Source organism: Oenanthe melanoleuca, chromosome 18 (genome assembly GCF_029582105.1).
Source record: "Oenanthe melanoleuca isolate GR-GAL-2019-014 chromosome 18, OMel1.0, whole genome shotgun sequence".
NCBI lineage: Eukaryota > Metazoa > Chordata > Aves > Passeriformes > Muscicapidae > Oenanthe > Oenanthe melanoleuca.
Window position 1 is genome coordinate 10,708,479 of NC_079351.1, and position 20,795 is coordinate 10,729,273.

General features: G+C 44.5%; 1 protein-coding gene across 1 annotated transcript in view; it reads right to left on the minus strand.

Annotated features, from left to right (window-relative positions):
* Nucleotides 1-20,795, minus strand: part of MYH10 (myosin heavy chain 10) — an 84,868-nt gene that overhangs the window by 12,034 nt on the left and 52,039 nt on the right. Inside the window, exons 10-28 of the mRNA XM_056506117.1 lie at nt 20,569-20,664; nt 17,085-17,203; nt 16,453-16,605; nt 15,908-16,081; nt 14,488-14,661; nt 13,633-13,747; nt 10,030-10,223; nt 9,680-9,801; nt 9,153-9,222; nt 8,901-9,061; nt 8,230-8,338; nt 8,017-8,148; nt 7,030-7,236; nt 5,812-5,949; nt 5,215-5,338; nt 2,767-2,938; nt 1,823-2,035; nt 1,578-1,722; nt 306-512 (exon numbers count right to left, since the gene is read on the minus strand). Of these exons, the coding sequence (XP_056362092.1) occupies nt 306-512; nt 1,578-1,722; nt 1,823-2,035; nt 2,767-2,938; nt 5,215-5,338; nt 5,812-5,949; nt 7,030-7,236; nt 8,017-8,148; nt 8,230-8,338; nt 8,901-9,061; nt 9,153-9,222; nt 9,680-9,801; nt 10,030-10,223; nt 13,633-13,747; nt 14,488-14,661; nt 15,908-16,081; nt 16,453-16,605; nt 17,085-17,203; nt 20,569-20,664 (2,825 nt within the window). The remainder of the gene's footprint in view (nt 1-305; nt 513-1,577; nt 1,723-1,822; nt 2,036-2,766; nt 2,939-5,214; nt 5,339-5,811; nt 5,950-7,029; nt 7,237-8,016; nt 8,149-8,229; nt 8,339-8,900; nt 9,062-9,152; nt 9,223-9,679; nt 9,802-10,029; nt 10,224-13,632; nt 13,748-14,487; nt 14,662-15,907; nt 16,082-16,452; nt 16,606-17,084; nt 17,204-20,568; nt 20,665-20,795) is intronic.

Below are 20,795 nucleotides of genomic sequence, written 5' to 3' on the forward strand. Positions count from 1 at the left end.
ATCCAACAGCCAAGCCATAAACCTGTACTGCAGCTGGATGTGCAGAGCTCCCTGCAGGATTTGCTCTCCAGGATGGAAGGCACATCCTTCAAAGCCACTGGAGCTCTCCCACAGCCCAGGAGGTTCAGGATTGATGTCACAGCTGTCCAGCCCTCCCCACCTGAGGCACATCACCCCTCTGGGGCTCCCAAGTCCATGAGAGCCCTTGCTGAGGTCACCTCCCACATCAGCCACATTTCTGCTCATGGTTACAACATTGAGTTCCTTGCCTGTTTTCCAGGGTTTCAGGACTTGCAGAGCCTTACCTGCAGTTTGTTGGCCTTCTCTGCCAGCTCCACCCTCAGCCTCTCCCCTTCTGACACCTTTGCAGTCAGCTCCTGCACCTGAGCATCGAGTTTCTTCCTCTTGTGCTCAGATTCTGCCTTGACCTGCTGCAGCACCTTCACCTCACAGGCCAGCTCCTTGTTGTCAGACTCCAAGCCTTGCTTGTTCTTCTCAAGGTTTGCTTTGAACTGGTAAAGACAAAAGGAAAGAAGTTCAACTCTTTGCTGCAGGTATATTCTGTTAAAAATGATTCTGCAGATCAGGTTTCCATGTTCAGAGAGAAGCCAGGTGCTCAGCAGGATGTCAGCAGGGAGTGTTGAAAATGCTGCTGTGTAACTTTGTGTGTGTGTCAGGTCAAGGCTGAGGGAGCTCAGGGTGCTCTCTCCCAGCAGCACAGGTAACAGTGAGGAGCAGCAGAGGCAGGATCTGGGATGGCAGCACTGGAAATGAGTGTTTTGGTAGCACTGCAAGGAGGAAGGAATGTGCCCATTAACAGATCAGCATGGCTCATCTCACAGAAATAAAAGGGAAGATATGAACCAAAGCTGCCCTGATTTGAGTAGGCAGAGCAGCCTGGAAGTGCAGAACAAAGCAATTCTCAGCACTGCACTGACATTTGTCAAAAGCCTTTAAAAAGCAATAATTGGCATAAGGGATGTTTAAGTGTCATTCCTGCTTTATCACCAGAGCTGACAGCATCTTGTCACAGGAGTTTTGTTTCAGATTGCAGGGTATTTTTCCATCTTTTCATGCTCTTATTGAGAATATTTATTGACTAAGGAGCAGAAGACATGCAGGAAATTTTCAGGTGAATAAAGCTTGTGAAAATCATAGTTTAACTGCTACATTTCTCACTTAATTTAGAATAGTAAGGAAGCTCATGCAGTATTCACAATGCAGAAAAACATCACCACAGGATATGAACTGTCCACACACACATCTGTGAATGACCTCAGCTGTAATTTCAAAAACTTGACACTTCTTTTTTTGGAAAAGTTCCTTCTGAACAAGAACAGGAGCCATGTGATCCACATGTGCCTCTGCTGCTGGTGACCAGAGGACACAGCACAGATGTGCTGCTGAATAGCTGCAATATTGTCAAACCAACATGATAAATCTCAACAATTTGGATTTTTAGAGGACAGCTTGGCTCTGTGATGATGGAAAACCTGAGCTCAGGTATCCTGGAAGGAACCACGCTGCCTGTGGTTCTTACAAAAACCCCTGAAGCAGAAAGTTCATTTTCTTCTCACCCTTTTGGCCTGTTCAAGCTGTTCAGAGAGCTCCTCCAGGGCAGTAGCATGCCTCTGTCTGATCTCCTGGATCTGGGCTTCATGGTTTTTGGTTTCCTCCTCAATTGCTTTCTTCAGTTCAGCCACCTCCTGCTCTCGCTTTGTCCTGGAGGAAGCACAAAGGGTCATCACAAAATCAACATTTCAGTTTTTGTAAATCAAAGATGAATGTCAGTGGTGCTTTCTTACACAGACCATGATCCTACCTCAGCTCCTGCTGTGCTGCAGTGGTGTCCAAAGTATCTTCCAGTTCAGTTTTTAAAGCCTCCAGCTCCTCACTGAGATCCCTTTTCTGCTTTTCTGCCTTGTTCCGCGACGCCTTCTCAGACTCCAGATCCTCCTGCAGCTCTGCAATCTGAGCCTGCAGCTCCCTGATCACTTTCAGTGCATTGTTCTTCTGAACTGCTTCCTCATCCCCTCTGTCAAACAGAGGCACCACAGTGAATGGGATTTCACCTCCTCTTGCAACCATCCTTAAATTATCTACAAAAACACCTTAACTTTTCCACTAGAATAAAATAAATATAAATTTTTATAGAATGGAAGGGACCTTAAATATCATCAAATTCCCATTCCTTCCATGAGCAGGGACACCTTCCACTATCCCAGGTTGCTCCAAGCCCTGTCCAACTTGGACACTTCCAGGGATGGATGAAAGATACCGCAGATAAAACCTAAAACCAAGGTGCACTATCAGAATTATAAAGCTTTAGTTTACAGTCAAATATTCCAGTTCTGTAGATCTCAACACTGCCCCAGAAATGTTCCATGTGTAGAATTTTCTCTTCCTGCAAAATTATACTTCAAAAATCTAGATGGTGTTCAGCATAACATGGGACTGCAGGAGTATCACACAAAGTCTGTCCTGCCCAGCACTTTAAAACCCACTGAGAAATACACACTTTTCCCTCTTAAAACCAAATTTTGGGAAATTAAAAAAAGCTTCCAGAGCCCAAACACTGTTATACCACATGAAACTTCTTTTTGCAGTTTGTAGAGCAAGGATGCTGAGGGATCCCTGAATTCCTTTCAATTTCCATGTCTGTGCACAGCACAGAGCTGCTCCAGCAGTGCTGCTACTGCAGCAACCCCAGCTCTGAGTGCAGCCAGCTGAAATTCAGTTTGGGGAGCAGCTTTGTCCCACACTGACCTGGCCACTGCAGCCTGCAGCTCCTCCTCTTTCTTGGCCAGCTGGATCTTCAGCTCCTCAATCTGGGCTTGCAGCTCAGCTATTTGGTCCTGCAGGTCTGTGGTTTCCCCATCCAGTTTTCTTTTAGCTTTTTCTAACTCTTGACGAGTCTTCTCTTCCTTTTTCAGGCGTTCTAAAGGAAGCAAAGAATTAAATTCCTATGGAATTGTTCCTCTTGTCACCCTCAGAGAGTTTGGGGTGGCAGGAAGGGTGGGAAGTTTAATTTGCCTCAATTCTTTCTCCAGTCTGCAGAAAAATGAAACAGCAAAGGAGAACTGCATGACTTAGCCAGAAAGTCAGGGGAAAGTCTCTGACAGCTGTGAATAGTTTGAGATGAGGCAACAGAAACATCTTGGTAGACAATAAGGAGTGGGATCTAACAGAGCAGCTTGAGCTGCTAGGCCAGATAATCACAGACATCAGCACTCAGAAAAGATAAGCTGTGGACTGGAACAAATGCTGGCTTGCATGGCTTTGGAAGGGCTAGGCCAGACTTCACAAAGTCTACTGGAACGTGGCATAGCTTAAAGTACAGAGGAATGAAGCATTTTACAAGTATCTGTGCTGTTTAATCCCATCCCATCAATATTCACTAACTGACTTGGGTAGCTGGGATGCTCCAGCCCTAAGGAATTCTTTGGGACAACAGCAGGGCCAGAGCAATCACAGACACTCAGCTGGCACCAAAACATTCTGCCTGTGGCAGAAGCAAGGCAGATCCTGGCTGTGCTGCCCACAGCAGCTGCTGAGCAGGGCTGGAACACATCTCAGCCCCAGAAGGTTTTGCTGAGCAGAGCCTCAGCACAGCTCTAAAGGCACTGGCACAAATGTAGAATTCTAAGTGACAGCAGGAGTTATTGTCCTTGTTCAATACTTTGTGGCTCCTCAGTGCAGAGATTTCCCTCACACTTTTCCCAACCCCCTTCTGGAGCAGGATCTTCCACATGGAAAGGGAGCCATGGTCAAGAAACACCTCAGAGCCACCCTGGGCTACTTGGGATTTTCCACACAACCTAAAGTAACACTGCTTTTCTCCAAACAGGCTCACATTCCAAAAGAATTGTACTTTTCCCTCTGTTTTTACATGGAGTTCCTGGTGACTGACAGTTACAGCAGTATCACAAGACCCAATTTTGTAATTGAGAAAGTTCACAGCAAACTGAATTAATTTTTCCCCCAAATATCAGTGCCTAGCAGTGCCAAGACTCTAGCAGAGACCTTAATGGCTTCTTGAATCATCTCCAAGAGTAAATATCATTTTACTCTGCTTTCCTAGCCAAGAAATTGCATGTCTTGAATATAAGCTTTAATTTCCACTTCTAAGGTCATCAGTCTTGGCTCTGTAACCAAACCCATCTGTCAAGTTCCTAGTCCTGATTTAAGCACAGAGCTACTCCAGCATTATTTTCCAGTGAGTAAAGCTTACTTAGACCCATCTTAAAGTCTGAATGCAACTGTTACAGACAAGGTTCATCCATCACTGCTACCTCTGTTAGCTCAGTACCTTCCCACACAGATAAGGTAAAACTCTGATATTCTTCCAGAAGCACATCAGCTTTAAAATATGCAGCAAGACAGGCCACAACACACCAAGTGCAAGAAATATTCCCAAATCAGGGCACAGTGAACAACTTTCTCTATTATTTTGCAACTTTGACTTGGCAGCTCATTGATGTTGCACAGTATCTATAGTAATTTTCAAAAACCAACATAAAATCAAGAAAGGTTGCATGTAGAGCAGGTTTAACTTGTGACAACATTGGCAAAAGAATCAGAAATAAATGGCTAAAGGAGTGGAACTATTTTAGATGGAATCATGGAATGGTTTGAGTTGGAAGGGACCTTAAAGCTAGGCTCATTCCAACCTCCTGCCTTGGGCAGGACACCTTCCACCAGACCAGGCTGCTCAATAAAAATAAAGCCCTATAAAATAATAAAATATATCTATAAATACAATGAAGATAAATATTAAGGAAAGCAAAACAATTGAGATTTTCTTATTGAAAAACAATCCTGGAAGCCTAAAGAGTGCCTGCTGCCATTCCTGCAGAAATACACTGATGTGGTGTTAGAGAAAGTGGGAGAAACTTCCCAGGTGCAGGATGTTTTCCCCTGGTGCTAATGGACACAGGCAACAGCAGGAATTTTTGAATGTGTCTATAATGAAAATGGATTCTCAGAAATGAAAACCTGACAAGTTCAAGGAGAGAGACTGAGCAGTCAGATACAGCAAACCTTGCAAGAGACACAAATTTCCCTCAGGAGCTGGCTGAAAGAGCAGCTCAGGAGTATCCCCAGCTCAGGTTACACTGCACAGGCTGAGCAGACACTGCAGCCCTGGCCCAAGTGATCCATCCCCTCCTGGCAGCAGCTCCAGCCTCTTCCCAGGCCACTCCAGGCACAACAAACCTTCCAAATCAGTGATCATCATTTCCTGCTTGTTCTTCAGTTTGGCCAAGTTTTTGGCTTTTTCTTCTTCTTCAGCCAGCTGAGAAGAGCATTCAGCAATCCGATCTTCCATCAGCTTCTTTTCCTGGGGAGGAGGAAGGGGAGGAAAAAGAACTTAAACACCACTTCAGGAGTCCCTAAGCAATGCAAATAAAGGAATGTACAAAACCCACAGAGGTGTGTCACAGAGCACAATATTCTATTACAGGTTTTGTTTCTAGCATAGGCTCCACTTCAAGTGATTGTCAATGTCAAGGATCAATTGGAATTGCTTGGAAACATGAACACTTCTTTTCCAAGAGACCTGGAATTCAGCACAGAGCAAGCCTGGCTTTAGGACAGCATTGGAAATCTGTTTGCAGAGAACAGTGCTACAAACAATTTTTCCAGCTCTAAGATTTGGCAGAGTCATGAAACTAGGAAGAGTGCATGACAAACTCCCTCTGGATTGTCAGCCCAAACTCATCTCCAGTGTCTCACAAGTGTCCAGATGCAAATGTCCCAGATCCTGGGCCAGCAGCTTTGGGAGCTGCCCCTTGGCATCTCCACTGCTCTCACCTTCAGGAATTTGGAATTTTGGTCCTCCAGCAGTAGGATCTCCTCCTCCATCTTTTTGATCTTTGCTTCAGCTGTCACTTTTTCAAGCTGCAGCTTCTGCCGAGCTCCCTCCTCCTCATCCAGTTGTTCCTCCAGGTCCTGGGGAGAGACACAACTGCATCTGTGCATCTTCCAGGTGATCCATGTGGTCACATTTAGGTTTTTTTAACTCAGTGACAAAGATGTGTTATTTTGAAGAGCCTCTTGCCCTAACACACACTAAACCCACATTCGCTTTGTCAGGTTCATTTACAGGATCAATGAGCTGGTGAGGAATTAAGGGCCATGGGATACACATGGGATTTTTGATGCTCTGAATTCCAGCTTTGGGAGAAATGTGCTGTCTAGGAAACACACACACTGCCACAGTCTCCATCTTCCTAATCTCAACTATAAAATTAAGACTCTGTATTTAATTACAACCAAATCATTTATGTCAGAGACTTCCCAGCACACTGCACCTGAATGGGGCACCTGGTGGAAAAATGCCAGGATCTGGGAAGAGATTCCACAGGAAACAACTCCCCTTATTTCAATATCACAGCTGAGACAGTTCAGTTATTGACACAAAGAGTAAAAAAAGCAATAATGCACTGTGCTTCTAAGGGTTTAAATATGATTCATTTAAATATGGTTAATAGACATTTATGAAAAGGCATCAAAAGCTGTGAGAAGTTTATTTCCTCTTCAACTACTTTAAATATTTTGGAACAGAGGTAACTTCTCACCCTTTTCAGGGCCACCATTACTTAAAAGGAAGCACCTAAATAATCTGATTTCCAAAAAAACCTCAATCAAGTAACTTGGAGAAAGTGACATTATCTTGTAAGGTCAGATGAGGAATATCCTTCATGTTCCCTGGATTTCAGTCAAAAAGGAACGTTTTCCTCACAAGTGACACCATCCCATCAGTCTGTCTGTAAGACCCTGCCTGGTTCCTGCCCTCTCAGAAACCCTTTAATTATCTCTCAGCACACACTGCCAGGGCATCCTGGCTTTCCTTTCTGTCCCCACCCTCACCTGACTGAGGGCACACAAAGCTCATCACACTGAACATGGGAAAGGGAAAGGGAAAGGGAATTCATTTAATTCCACTCAGGAGCCAAATTCCTCTGTCCTGTAAAGATGCTGAGGAAGCTTCCCCATCCTACTTCTCCACCTCCAGTCACAGAACCATACCTGGATATGGCCCTGCATCTTCTTCTTCTCATTCTGCAATAGTTGGTTTCTTTCCTCCTCCTCCTCAACCCTGGACTCCAAATCATGGAGAATTTCTTCCAGCTCTTGCTTTTTGGCAGCCAAGCGAGCCCTCATCTCCTCAGCCTCTGCAAAGAGCTCTGTCTCAGCCTGGAGCTGCTCTGCAAGGATGTTCTTCTCCTCCAGAACCTGCAAATACAAAAGGCAGTAAAGCTTTAAAAATGACACTTCAAAGTCTCTCATGAGAGATTACACCTGTGACAACTACAGAGGTACTTCAAGGCCACGTTCTGCACCAATTCCTGCCTCCCATGTCCACATCCCAAACCAGAGCCTTTCAGAAGAGGCTTTAGCAGCAGTGCAGAGGACACCAGCTCTGGCTCCAGCAGGATTTCCTGCACTGCTCCCTGCAGAGTGGCAGAGCAGTGCCATGGGCTGATCCTGGCACCTGGAATCACTGGAACTCTGGCCACCCCATCCCTGAGGATGCCACTTGTCACTGCCATGGAGCCACTGACTGGCACTCCTGGAGTGCCCCCATCCAGCCAGTTCCTCATCCACTGAGGGCTCCATCCACCAACTCCATGGCTGTCCAGGTTAGGCACCAGGATGGGACACTGCCAAATGCACAAGTGCAGGCAGATGACCCTGAAACTGCTCTTCCTTTATTCCCCAAATTTCTGCCATCACAGAAAGCCACCAGGTCTGTAGAGCTGTCCCAAGTCTTTGCCCACAGCTTGCCCAGCCCTGGCACAGAATGACACTGCCACTGAATTTCTCCTGTACACCAGGAAAGGCCACAGAACCAGGTTTTGTTCTGTTAACATGTTTGTGCATCCCTGGAGGAACAGCTCATGCTGTGAGTGGCAATCAGCTACCTGATCCTCTTTGCTCCCCAACTTGGCTCCCTCACATGGGACAGAGCACAATTCATGTCCTGTCCATCAAAAACTGTTCTTGGACACAAACCTGTTGATGTTTCCTTTCCATTTCCTCAAGTTCTGCCTCCACTTTTGTCTGTTTTTCTTTCACCTTCATCAGCTCCTCATCCTTGGCTTGAAGCTCTTCTTCCTGACGAGTGACCTGAAGAAGAGGCTTCACCTGCAAAGGTTTGAAATGAAAATGTGAGACCCTGCACTCACCTATTTATATGTGAATGAAACAGAACAGAACAGAAGGAACCTTGGTGAAGACTCTCCACCACTGCCAGTGCCTCAGCTTCAAATATGCAGCACAATTCCTCTGCAGGATTTTCAGTGCACTCAGCTGCTGCTGCTTCTTTGCAAAGGCCCTGAAGACAGCAAAAAGTTTGTTTTAAATACAGATGACCATCATTTCATTTTAGGTTGCCCAACCCTACAGCACTTACAGACCATAAATAGGCTTATTTACAAGTTTCAGTAACTACACTAAATGTATGAGTTCTTGCTCCTATAGAGTCAGAGCAAGAGCTGAATTCACCATTTCCAATAATTAAAAATGCTGTTTGTTCTTACTCTCAACAGGCTTTTTTCTTAAAAAGACAAAATCAGGATGGATTAGCTACTTTAATTTTTAAAAAGCAGCTTTCCAGAGTACTTCCAGGAACTTCCAGTGGGACAGGAGGAGAGATAAAGGAATCTGCAGCCTCTGTAAAAGGCTCAAAGGCAAGAGCAGGGAAAGGAGATATTGTTAAGGAATGAAGGTGCAAATTCTTCCCAGGCAAAAATCCACTTAATACCCAGGATACAATTACAGTTCCTCAGGCAACACACTCAGAAAATCTGTCCTGAAACAGAAGTTCTAATGCACAGCTCCCTGCCAGAGAGGCTTGAGAGAGGCCAAAGAAGAGCCAGCCCCAAGAGCACACTCACTTCCTGGCCAGGTACCCCCTGCACACTGCCTGGAAGAAGATGATGATGTCTGTGATCTTCAGATCCCGCTCTTCCTCCAGGTGTGCCAGGACTCCAGCCCGGAAGAAGATCTTGCTCTGTCCAATCCTGTACAAGTTGGGGTCCAGCTCCAAGGCTCTGATCTAAACAGACATCAAGGGCATTGTTACACAAAGAAATGGACAGTTTGGGGAATTTTTCAATGTTTTGAAATGTTTAGCTATCAACACTTACCATACGCTCACAGGCTTGCTTACCATCCATGAAACCCTTGGGAATTGCATTGGGAGTGAGGATCTCATACCTTGAAGGCAAATGAAAAAACACCTTTACATTCAGCAATAAGCAATGTGATTTATAGTATAAATTTACAGCACAACTACAGTGACCAAATGCACAGTTAGGGGAGTTCTCCACAAAGCTTTTCCAGCAGCCAATTTTGGATTGTTTCCCTTTCCTTACTGTCTTTAGAATAAACTGCAGTAATTAAACACTTGAAAGTTCAAGGCCTCACAATCACATCTTGATTTTCTTTGAGCTGGGTTGGGGGAGGAGAGAGGAGTGAGGGTTCTTCAATTATTTAGCAAGGAACTTTAACTCCAAAGAACTCAAAATTCAATTATTTAACGAGGAACTTTAACTCCAAGGAACTCAAAATTCAAGTATTTAACAAGGAACTTTAACTCTGAAGGACTCAAAGTTCAACTATTTAACAAGGAATTTTAGCTCCTAAGAGCTCAAAAGGCTGTTGCTGTTCTTACCTCTGCCTGAATTCCTGGAACACAATCCTGTTTGGGAATCCTTGCCGACAGATCCTTATTCCTTCCAAAACCCCATTGCACCGGAGCTGATCTAGAACCAGATGTGGGTCCAGTTTTCCAGCCTGGACAAACCAAACAATGACTATTTTAATTGGCATTTAATTGTACTTTCAGTTTTTCAGGCCACAAGCCAGCTGTGTGAATCAGGGGATGCACAGGGAATTCTCAGAGGACATTTACTGCTCGGTGTCACAACCGTGATGGGAGAAGGAAGAGGCAGGCAGGATGCAGGACTCAGAGCAGGGGAAGAGTGAAGAGAAGCAAGAATGAGGAGTGGCCTGCAGCCCTACCCTCTTCTCGTGGTTGGGGATGATGCAGCGCACGAAGTTGGGGTTGGTGTTGCGCAGCGTGGCCATCAGCTTGGTGAGAGACTCCTTGTAGAGCTGCCCCACGGTGCGGAACATGCCCTTCTTGGTCTTGTAGGCAGAGCCAAAGGCTGTCTCGGTGATGCCGGTCACCTGGTCCAGCCCCACGATGCGATCCACTGGGGGGACAAGAGGGAGGGCTGAGTGCCCCGGGGCTGGCAGGGGGCAGGGGAGGGCAGCAGAAGCTCTGGGGACAGTGGGGACGGTGGGGACGATGCCGCGAGTGCCGGGGCGCGAGGCAGCCGCAGCGGGACGGGGACACTGTGCACAAGCTGGGGGCCAAAAGCCACAGACTCATCAGCACAGGAGTGCAGCTTCAGGAGGTACAGGCTGAAATATCCAGCTCTTTGCTTGCAGTTCTACATGACCAGGAAAGCTGTTTGCTGTATTGAAATCAACTGGACAGAGATGGAAATCCCAGCTGCAGGCAGCTTTCTATCTGAGCTCTTACAGTGCACAGCATTTCTGGGCTGAACATTTGGAATTACACATCTGTGCATGAAAAGTCACTTGTGACAACCAGATAGATTAAACCTGAGTTTAATTCATATTTTAATAGGAATTTAAGTGTTATTTCAGTGACAAGAGGGAAAAGTATTTGCCAGACTTGTGCTCAGCTGCTGTTTGGAAGAGTTCTTCCCATTTTTAAATACACCTGCAAAGACCTCCCTACCCAAAAAACCAGGAAAACTCCACACCAAATCACTTCCAAGCTGCCAGAAAATATCACAATAGAGATTTTTCTTCAATATTTTGGAAGATTTTGGGTAAGAACCTCAAAGGTTTTTTTCAGAAGTACAATTAGAAATGTGACTGCCATCATTAAAACCTTGAAGGTGATTCCATGTGCATGCCAAGAATTATGTAAACAGTTCACTAAAAGATACACAGGTGGCTTAACACCTCAATAATTACAGCTGGTGCTTCTTAGGACTGAGCAAATCCCAACAATTGTGGGTTCTCCCAGCTGGGCAGCCAGAAACAAGCAACTATTTGTAGGCTACAGCTTCAATTTTGTCACATTAACTTCAAATTAATTTAAACCAAAGAGAGGGAATTCTGCTTTGCTACCAGAGTTATATGACAAATGAGAGACACTATTTAACTTCTTCCTAATATTCCACTGGTCAAAGATCTATCAAAAAAAAAAAAATTAAAAACAGATAAACACAGGGCAGCAAATTTGAATAGCCAGTTTTAAGTTTTGTGTGTAGAGCAGAGCTCAGATCCTCCACAGTGTTTTGAACACAAGAATTAAACTTATTAAAGTTGGAGAAATAAATAGGTGGTAAGGTGTTTATAAGGTCATATCCCAAATACTTGTTTGTAAGCAGAATTCTGTCCCAAATCAGACATGGGATAGAGATTGCAGGGAGTCAGTTTTACAGAGGATGAAATGCTTGTCAATATTAGAAACCTGCACCCAGCAGGCCTCACTAAGCACTGCAACCACTCAGCTTTTTTTCACCCTGTCCTTTCTACAATTTGGCAAACAGATCTGATCTTGCACAGTTTTGCTTTGCTCCTCTCTGTGCTCCAGCTCTAGGAGGGTTATATAATATAAATATATAAATATAATCATTCCAACAGGATTATTGGAGTTAAATGCAAGCTCTTTTTAAAGCATGAACTGTGTGACTGGACCATCACCCCTGGAACAAAGCTCTCCAGGAATTCCTTTAGGAACACCCCTGGCTTCCTCAGGGATGGGATGCATCAGGAGCAGTGAAAGATAAACCCAAAATCTGAAAGCACAGCCCTCACATCCATGTGTTTCTAAACTTGGGGAGAAGAATCCAAGAAGGATGAGGAAGTTGAATTAAATAGCTAAAGTGTCTTCAAAGATATTCCAAGTGCATTTCTTGATTTCTCAATACTCAAAAAAACATCTGCAGCTTATACAAATATTAAAATTAAGAGGTTTTTAAATTAAGAAAACAATTCCAACAAGGCTGGAAGAAATTTATTTTGCTTTCTACTCCCACTAAAACTGCAGCACTATCCTGACACTTCAAAATAGTCTTGAGCTCTTCTCCCAAAAGGACACAGCCACATCCTAAAACATCCCAGAGTTTTGTCAATGTTGGACTGCAGAAAGAAGCTTGATAGTGTTACAAAGCTTTTGCATTCTGTCAAATGCTTGGAGCTACCAGAATTGTCACTTAGAGGCAATTCTACATCTCCTCATGGAACCAGGAAGCAACAAACCTTTTCATCTGCAATGCATAACTGGAGATGCTTTGTGTGTGTGCAGCAGCAGCTGGACAGGAATGCACTGGGGGCCCCAGGGGGGCTTGGGGGGTTTTACCTAAATTCAGCATGAAATGAGAAGTTCATGCAAGCCTACGAGCAAAAATGGTTCTCCTGGAGGAACAACAGCCCTGCCTTCAGTAGGCCTAGTGTTTTATATCCATTCACCTGGTGGCTCATGAAGACCAGAAATATTGTCATAGAAACAGGCTCTCTGAATATTCTGAATCTCTAAGGCAGAGAAACAGCAGAAACAGAAAACAGAAGAGCAGATACACAAGACACTTGAGTTAGTAAAAACAACAGGTTCATCAGTTGCAAACACACTTCACTGTGCTACAAAAGCAGTCAGGCCACAACATATTCCATGCACATTTCAATGGTCTGTGGGAACAGGGGTTGAGGATTTGGACCAAAACACAATTAATGGCTCTGTGTGTGTCCTCCAAGGGAAAGAAGCAGATCCCCAACCAAAAAGTTCTTTATAGATTCATTAAAGCTGCTCTCTGTGGCTGCCAAAAGAGGGAAACTCAGCATTAACCTCCAGCACCACCTAAATCACAAGCTTCATTTCCTCCTCAAGTAGCAAACTACAGGGTTTATATCCTGTGACATGTACATACACTCTCATCAGTAAATTGTGATGTTAATAAACAGAATAGAAAAGTCCCTGCTAAGTATTTATGTGGCTATTTCTGCTTTCTGGAGTCATTTGGTAAAATACTGATAAATACTTTCAGGTGATGGGCAGATAACCTGGCTGAGCAGCAGTGTACAGTTAAAACAGGATTTGATTTTCATGTGCAATACCTCAGCACTGCTGTGGCTGCTAGTGCAATTCATTTCAGGAGATGTGGAGCTCCAGAGTACCACCCACCACAGCACAGGAAATAACTGTACTGATGCTCACAGGAGACAATGTTTACAAATTTACCAACAGCAAGAACCACTACAGCTGTTCACACTCAGGACTCCACTGCAGCAAGTCCCAAGCAAAATTTAGGACAAGATTCCACATGAAATTGGACACAGAGAAACAGGTAATAAGTGAGTATCAGTTCCAGTAATGAACATGAGAAGCAGAAATGGAACATGTGCAAGGGACCAGAGGTGCAACTCAGATTCTTTGGTGTACTTTGGGCACTAAATAAGAGAGAAAATGCCGTAGATATTTACAATGGAGAAGTGGATGGTGAGGAAGGAACAGGCATAAAAAAAACCCCAAACAAGTCATCCAGCAAGGTGAAATCACCAACAATCTGTGCTGAGCTCTCTTACCATCCTTCCAAAGCTCAGCCACGAATTTGTCTGAGGACTGGTGCAGGAGGGTGGCCACATTGTCATTCAGGGGGTCCATGTTCTTCATCAGCCACTCATCTGCCTTGTAGTCCACCTGCAGAGCAGCAAGGGCCACAGGCTCAGAGGAAAAGCAGCTCCAGATTTGTATTCAGCACCATCAAACACTAGTGGTGTTTTCCTCTCACTGTCAATGCTCAGAATCACAAAGGCTGGAAAAGTCCAGGCTCAGAGTCCAGCCCTGCCTGGCCACAGCAACCCTGGGTGCTCACACTTGCTCACTGAGCCTCCTCAGAACAGCTCAAGTACCACAAGCTTGTTATGCTTTTGAAAGAGTAAATGGGAATTTTCTTTAAAATTCACCAATCTGACTTCTTTCTTACTGACAGCTGAGTTTTATTTGCTGCCCAGTTTATTGCCAAAATAAGGTTTCACTGTGAAAATTTAAAACCAGCTCTAGGATAGATTACTTTACCAATTACTTTATCTTAATTACTGGAGAGTCAATTAAGGATGTGCTGCAGTATGATTTTTAAGAATTTCTCTACAGTATTTACATTTAAACACTTGCTTCTATAGAGAAAACAAAGTTCTTATCTTTCAAGAGCCAAACCTGTGCTTTCCAAATAGCAGCTAAAAAATCATTGATACCAGCCTGGATTTCATCCCAACCCAGGGAGCCCTAAAATTCCCTAAGTCCAACAAAATCTCTGTAGACTGAGTTCTGCTTCAACCAAGGCAAAAGTTGTCTGTTTTTTCATCCAGGCTTTGGAAGGAAAGCAGAGTACTTTCCCCAAACCAACCTTTCCAAACAAGAATTTAATGTTGAACCCTTACCTTCCCTGCATAGTGAATAATGCAGAAGTCTGCTTTGTCCTTCAGTTGTCTTGGCTTTTGGAACTTGGAATGAGTTCCTTGCTCTTGCACCAATTTTTCCACAAATGTCTTGTCAGTAGCTTTAGGGAACCAGCATTCCTCATCCAGCAATGCCAACACACCAGGAGGATTTGCCTGAAATGCAGTTTGATAATGTGCTCATGTTTTATATATATATATTTAAAAGTTTAATATTTCCAACACACCACTGAACATCACAATAAGGGTTATCCAGAATGATTCAATTTCAGTTTAATTTCAGTTAAAACAAGCTGTGGGGGTGTCCAGGTCAATTAGGATGCTATGGCTGGTTCAAACAAACTCATTCCAGTGTTTATGGAGACACTGAGCTGGTCCAGGGCTGACCAGAGCCCTGCTTTGTAAGGGTTTATACTTAAAAAGTTCTGAGGGAATGCAAAGTTCACACATTTGGTGAGAGATGTTTCAATGTACCTGGCATCACACTTACACAACTGTGAGGATACTGAGGTGTGCTTTTAAATTAATAAATAATTTGAGATATTTTGGAATATTTACCTACACATGTGCACACTGAGGGCAGCCACACCTGTCCTCTGAGGCTTTTTGGAGGAGATTTTACCTTCCAAGGAGGAAGAACTTTTTAAGTTGCACACATAAAGTGCAGACCTTTGATAACTGAAAGATTTCCCTTCTCCCAAAGGAAAACAGGAATGCAGCTTTTCTGCTGGTCAGGATGCAGAGCAGCACTGGGAGGTCACTGCACCCCAGGACACCCAGGGAAAGGCAGGGAGCAGTAACTGCAATGGCCCAGGTTTCATTTAAAAGGTCACAGGTTCTGAGATGGAAAGAACAATCTTGCAGGAGTCTCTGCTCTCCCCATCTGCTCCTGCTGCTCTTTAAAGGCTTCTTCAGCTTCCAGAAATTGAGCAGCCAGAGGAGGATGTTAAAAACCACAGTGACTAAACCACTTTTTCTATTTGCAATCTTCTAAGGGAAAACTCTACACCAAGTTTCAGGAATTTTGCTATTGATTTCCAATGAAGGAAGTTTAACACAAGTCTTGGAAAAACTTTCTACCTGAGTCCCAAAGCTCCTACACCACAATGGCACAGTTTAGTGACACTGACAGGATTAATGACTTCATTAGTACCAGGGAAAAAGGTATAAAAATAGCAGCTCCCATCTTGAGCTTAGTGTTTTACACTGACATAAGGGCAAAATCCCCTCTGGATAAATCCTTTTATTAACAATACATGGTATTTTAGATTTGAACTTCAGCATTCCAGTTAATTCCCTTTTAATGACAGCTCCACAAGAAATGTCTCATTTGCAGGCAGCAAAAGACAAAGTCAGCACTCCAAGCTCTCCTCCTCAGAGCATTATTCATGTGCAAACTTACAGGTCTTTCAATTAAGTCAATGCAAGGCTGCAGATCCAGGCCAAAATCAATGAAGTTCCACTCGATCCCCTCTCGCTGATATTCCTCTTGCTCCAGGATAAACATGGTGTGGTTGAATAATTGCTGCAGCTTCTCGTTGGTGTAGTTAATGCAGAGCTGCTCAAAGGAGTTCAGCTACAAGAATAACATCAGTATTTAAGAATGAGTCAGTGACAAGATACCACAGATCTGGGAGTCAAAAATTTGACTTTATAAGGAAATTCTCCAAAACTTTGCAAAGTTCGAATATAACACAAATTGGAAAGCAATTCTACAAATCTCCATCACACAAATAATAGTAGGAACAACTACCACATATAAAAGAAGGATTAAAGATTAAATTATGATTTTTTGGCACTGCAATTTTGGGCTCTCAAAGCCTCTGTACACCCCAAGCAAACCCTTTCTGTAAGCTCAGAGCGTGCTGCTTCCAGCACCTCTGCAGTGTGTCCTGATCCCACAGAAGGAGGGAAAAGGAGAAGCTGAGCAGGGATATTTGCAAGTACCTCGAAGATTTCAAAGCCAGCAATGTCCAGGATTCCAATGAAGGAGGCTCCCTGCCGTTTGGTCCTGTCCAAGGCTTTGTTGATGCGGTGCACGAGCCAGCGGAAGAGGCGCTCGTAGGTGGCCTTTGCCAGAGCTTCCACTGCAAAGTCCGCCTGAAAATCCAAACAGGAAAAGTGATTTACCCCGGAAAAGCCATCAAAAGGACACAGGGATGTTATCACAAATAACTCAGTAAAAGAAGAAGTTGGATGGAGTTAATACCAGGGAGGAATGAAAACAAGCAGTAGGAACAGTTTGGAGTTTGAGCAATGTTAAGAAAAAATTCTTTCTAAACTGTTCCATCAAAACAGAAGGTCTCCAAGTATTTGAAAATGTCACAACATGAAAGGATGAAACCAGGAGAAAGTCAAGGAAAGGGAAAGGTTTCTTCCATTCTACAAATGATTTTTACCATATAAGAACATTTCATAAAGACAGTGAAGCTCAAACAAAGCAGCAAACACTCAAAGCCAATTTTCTTTGTTAGGAGCTGACAAGGATGAGGATGAGGATGAGGATGAGGATGAGGATGAGGATGAGGATGAGGATGAGGAAGCTTCACTCAGACTATAAAGCACCTTTGAAAGCTCACCTGTTCTTTGGTCTGGGCTTTCTGGACATAGTCCCTGCCCACTTTGATGCGGGGGGTGAGGATGGCTCGGGTGAACTCCATGACGTTCATTCCCAGCAGGTGGCAGAGCTTCTGTGCAACTGCAAGGGACAACAGGGACACTCAGACCCTGCCACTGGGAGCTGTCACCTCAGGAGCCAGTGCCCAGCCCCAGGGGATCTGTCCCCAAGGCTGGCAGACCTCTCCAGAGGGACACAGCTGGACGTCCCTGGGGACATCAGGGAAACGCTGCATTTCAGGAGGTGGCAGCTCATGAACAGCTCAGGTAAAAGTGCTCACTGAGTTACTTTCAAAGGGTTAAAGGTTACTTTTTATAAGGCTACTTTTTACTTTTCTCATCCCCAGGAGAAAAGGACAGTATAGGGACATCACACATCAAATCCATCATCCTAAAAGTGGCTTAAAAACTGGTTTGAGCCATGTGCCAGCACAAACCAGGGATGTCACACTGCCCAGGGAGCTGAGGACTGCCCAGCCCTGGCAGTGCCCAAGGCCAGGCTGGACAGGGCTTGGAGCACCCTGGGACAGTGGAAGGGTCCCTGCCCATGGCAGGGCTGTGGAATGGGATAATCTTCAAGGTCCCTCCCAACCCAAACCAGTCTGGGATTGCAAGTATTTTACACAGAATAACCACAGGCATCAGTGCACTTCAACAGCAGAACCCCTGATGTCATTTCATTATTTAAACACTGCATTACCCACAGCAGCCCCACAGACTCCTGTTGCATCAATGCCTGTCCCTAAACACGTGGCCCAGGAGGTTGGGTGGTTGTGATTCCACACTTCTAAAAATGACAGTGACACTGAAGGTATTTTTAGGTCCAGGGAAGTGTTGCCCTTTAGCAGGAAGCTCTCCACACCACCCAGTAAGTACTTGGCCCCTTATCTTTATCATCTGATAGCTTCTTTTACTGTCAAAATGAAAATAAAAAGCTGTTTTTTTAAATAAGCATTGGAAAACAGATTTTCATACTAAATATATGAGAGTTTCTGCTGCATTATTTTTATTTTAGTATTAAAAAAGCTATTATTGCTCTTTAATGTTGAGATTCTCTGTCTGGCCATATGTTCACTAGAAGGGTTCATGACCTGACACACAACCAGTGAAATCAGGGGAGTGTCACAAACTGAGCACTCCTCCCCTTGAGCTACAAACAGGACCAGTTCTGGGCCCTGAGTATAAAAATGTACACCAGCACATCAGATAAAACTCACAACCTCAGGGGCCAAGTAGAAAGTGCCATCAGGATCTTCAAAACAAATAAAAGAAGAACTTGAAAACATGAAGTAGCCAGGAGCTTGGTGCAGTGACACTCTGGGTACTGTAAAGGATATTACAGTGCAAGGAAGGAAGCCCAAACACCACCCTCAGCTCCTTGCACAAACCAGGGACATGGAATTCATTGTCCCAGCCCCTCCAGCCAGCAATAAACTGTAGTTCAGGTGAGAATAATACCAAAAAACCCCAGCAGGTGTAATCCTGAGTACCACATCTGCTGAGCCACTGGAGGAGGCTGCAGCCAGCACTTCTGAGCTTCCTCTGAAGAAAATGACCCCACTCCAAACTGTCCACACTGCCACATCTAAGGGCAGGACTGGGTCACACTACCTCAGCTGGCTTCATCCTGCACTTTAAAATAAGCATCATTCACCTGAGGATGGTTTGTGTGGAAGGGACCTTAAACATCACCACAGTTCCAACCCCTGCCACAGACAGGGGACCCCTTGTTTGTCTGTAATGAGAAGGGGCCATTCCAAAGGTGGGACTGGAGAAAACCCTGACTGTCCTGACTCAGGTTTTATTACTGCTGGGCTTTACACAGAAATTTCTGAATTAATTACTGGGGAGCTCCCATCAGAGGTGAACATGAACTTTGGAGATTGCTTTGAACTTCTGCCCTCTCAGCAGAAAGGTTCCTTCCCAATCTGGTGAGCATGAAATGATTCTCCAAGTACAAATCTCCATCCTCCTAAGCCACAAAGGCTCTGTGGCTTCTCTGATATCTGTACTTGAACCCAGGATTTGTTTATCTACATTTACCATCTATAGGGGAGGATTTGCTTCCCATGTTCTTTGAATTGGTTCCCACCTGCACTGCCCACACAAACTCCTTCCCATCCACAGAGACAATACCTGACCTGTGTCACACCCAGGCTCTAAACAAGAGGAGTCCCTATCAGGACACTGATTTCTCCAGAGGATGCAGGGAAACCCCTCTCAATGAGATGTGACAAGAAAAGAGAGATCAGTTACACTCAGCTTCTTCAGAAAGATGCAATAACACAGACCACAACACCAAATTTTTAAATATAAGAGGACAAAAATATGCTTTAACTGAGCTTCCCATCCTTTTGGCTTTAGAAGTCAGAATTTTGTATCCACTACTATAAATATCCAAGAGTGTCAATATATTTATAATCAGTGCTGTAATTCAGAATTGATGTCTAAAAACCAATGGTAATGCAACTAAGTCAAGACAGTCAAAAAGCATCTCTGTCCTTCCACATGGACAATGACCCAGGTGGGCTCTCTAAACCAGCAGGAAAGCCCAAAAAATTAACCCCTCAGCCATCTTTTCTCCTCACTGCAACACAAAAATGCCAAAAGCCAGGTCAGGAACTCCTGAGCTTTAACTCCCAGCTGGGCAGCAGCAGTGCCCTCAGAAAGGACAATTTTGGGCATTGCAGTGAGCCATGTGCTCAGCAATTTGGGACAGCCACAGCATGAGACCCAGACAGGAGCCTGAGATCCACGAGCAGCAGCTCCTGGGAATGGTGGCTCCCACTGATGTCAGTTCTCCCAACTGTCTTTCCATGAAAACATTTCAAAAGCTGCCACTGGATCCTTAAATAAAAACCTCAAATGTGCCTCAGCAGTGCCTTTTTTTTTTTTTTTTTTTTTGGGTGGGGGAAGAAATAGATCCTTCAAAATGCTGATTGCATTGCAGGCACTGATAAATTCAGTGTCAGCCACACTGGCAGGACACTCCAGAAATCAGTCTGTTCTAAATGCAGCATTCCTGTCTTCAGCCACTGCACCATGGAAGTTGTGCTTGGCTCCAGGGCTCTTATCATTGGCAACAAAACTGCTCTCAGCAACCAAAGAAAACAAACTGATTTAAGCATGAACTTCTTCCTAGGGCTTAAGTCTTCAGAGAGAGTAATAAACAAGATTACAACCAAAATACTTGTTCAAAGCTTAGCAGCAATGCAAACAGCATAAATTGCCCTGATGGACACTTGCATTTGTCTGCAGGAGGAGCTGGAAGGGGAGAGGTTTAGGAATTGCCTGTTGGTGCCATCAGCCCAGGCCTGGCCTCCTCCTGGCCCAGAGCACTCACAGGGATGCTCAGCACTGCCTGTGCTTGACCAGATGTGCACTGGACAAAGGGCAGGAGGGAACTCAGCACAGGGCAAGGGACACCCCCAGATGTGGGCAGCTCACCAGTGTTCTCTGGCATGGAGGCCTGGTCTGTGTTCCTCTCCTTCTTGAAGGAAATGTTTCCAAACTGCAGCACTGAGGACACCACTTTCAGCATTGCTGTGAGAACAAGAGACACGTGCATCAGTTTCATGGCAGAGGGCTCAGCTGAACAAATTTTTTTCTGTTTCTTGTGTCACTTTCCTTCCAGATTCCAATGAGAAGTTCAGGGAGGAAATAAAATTTGTAAT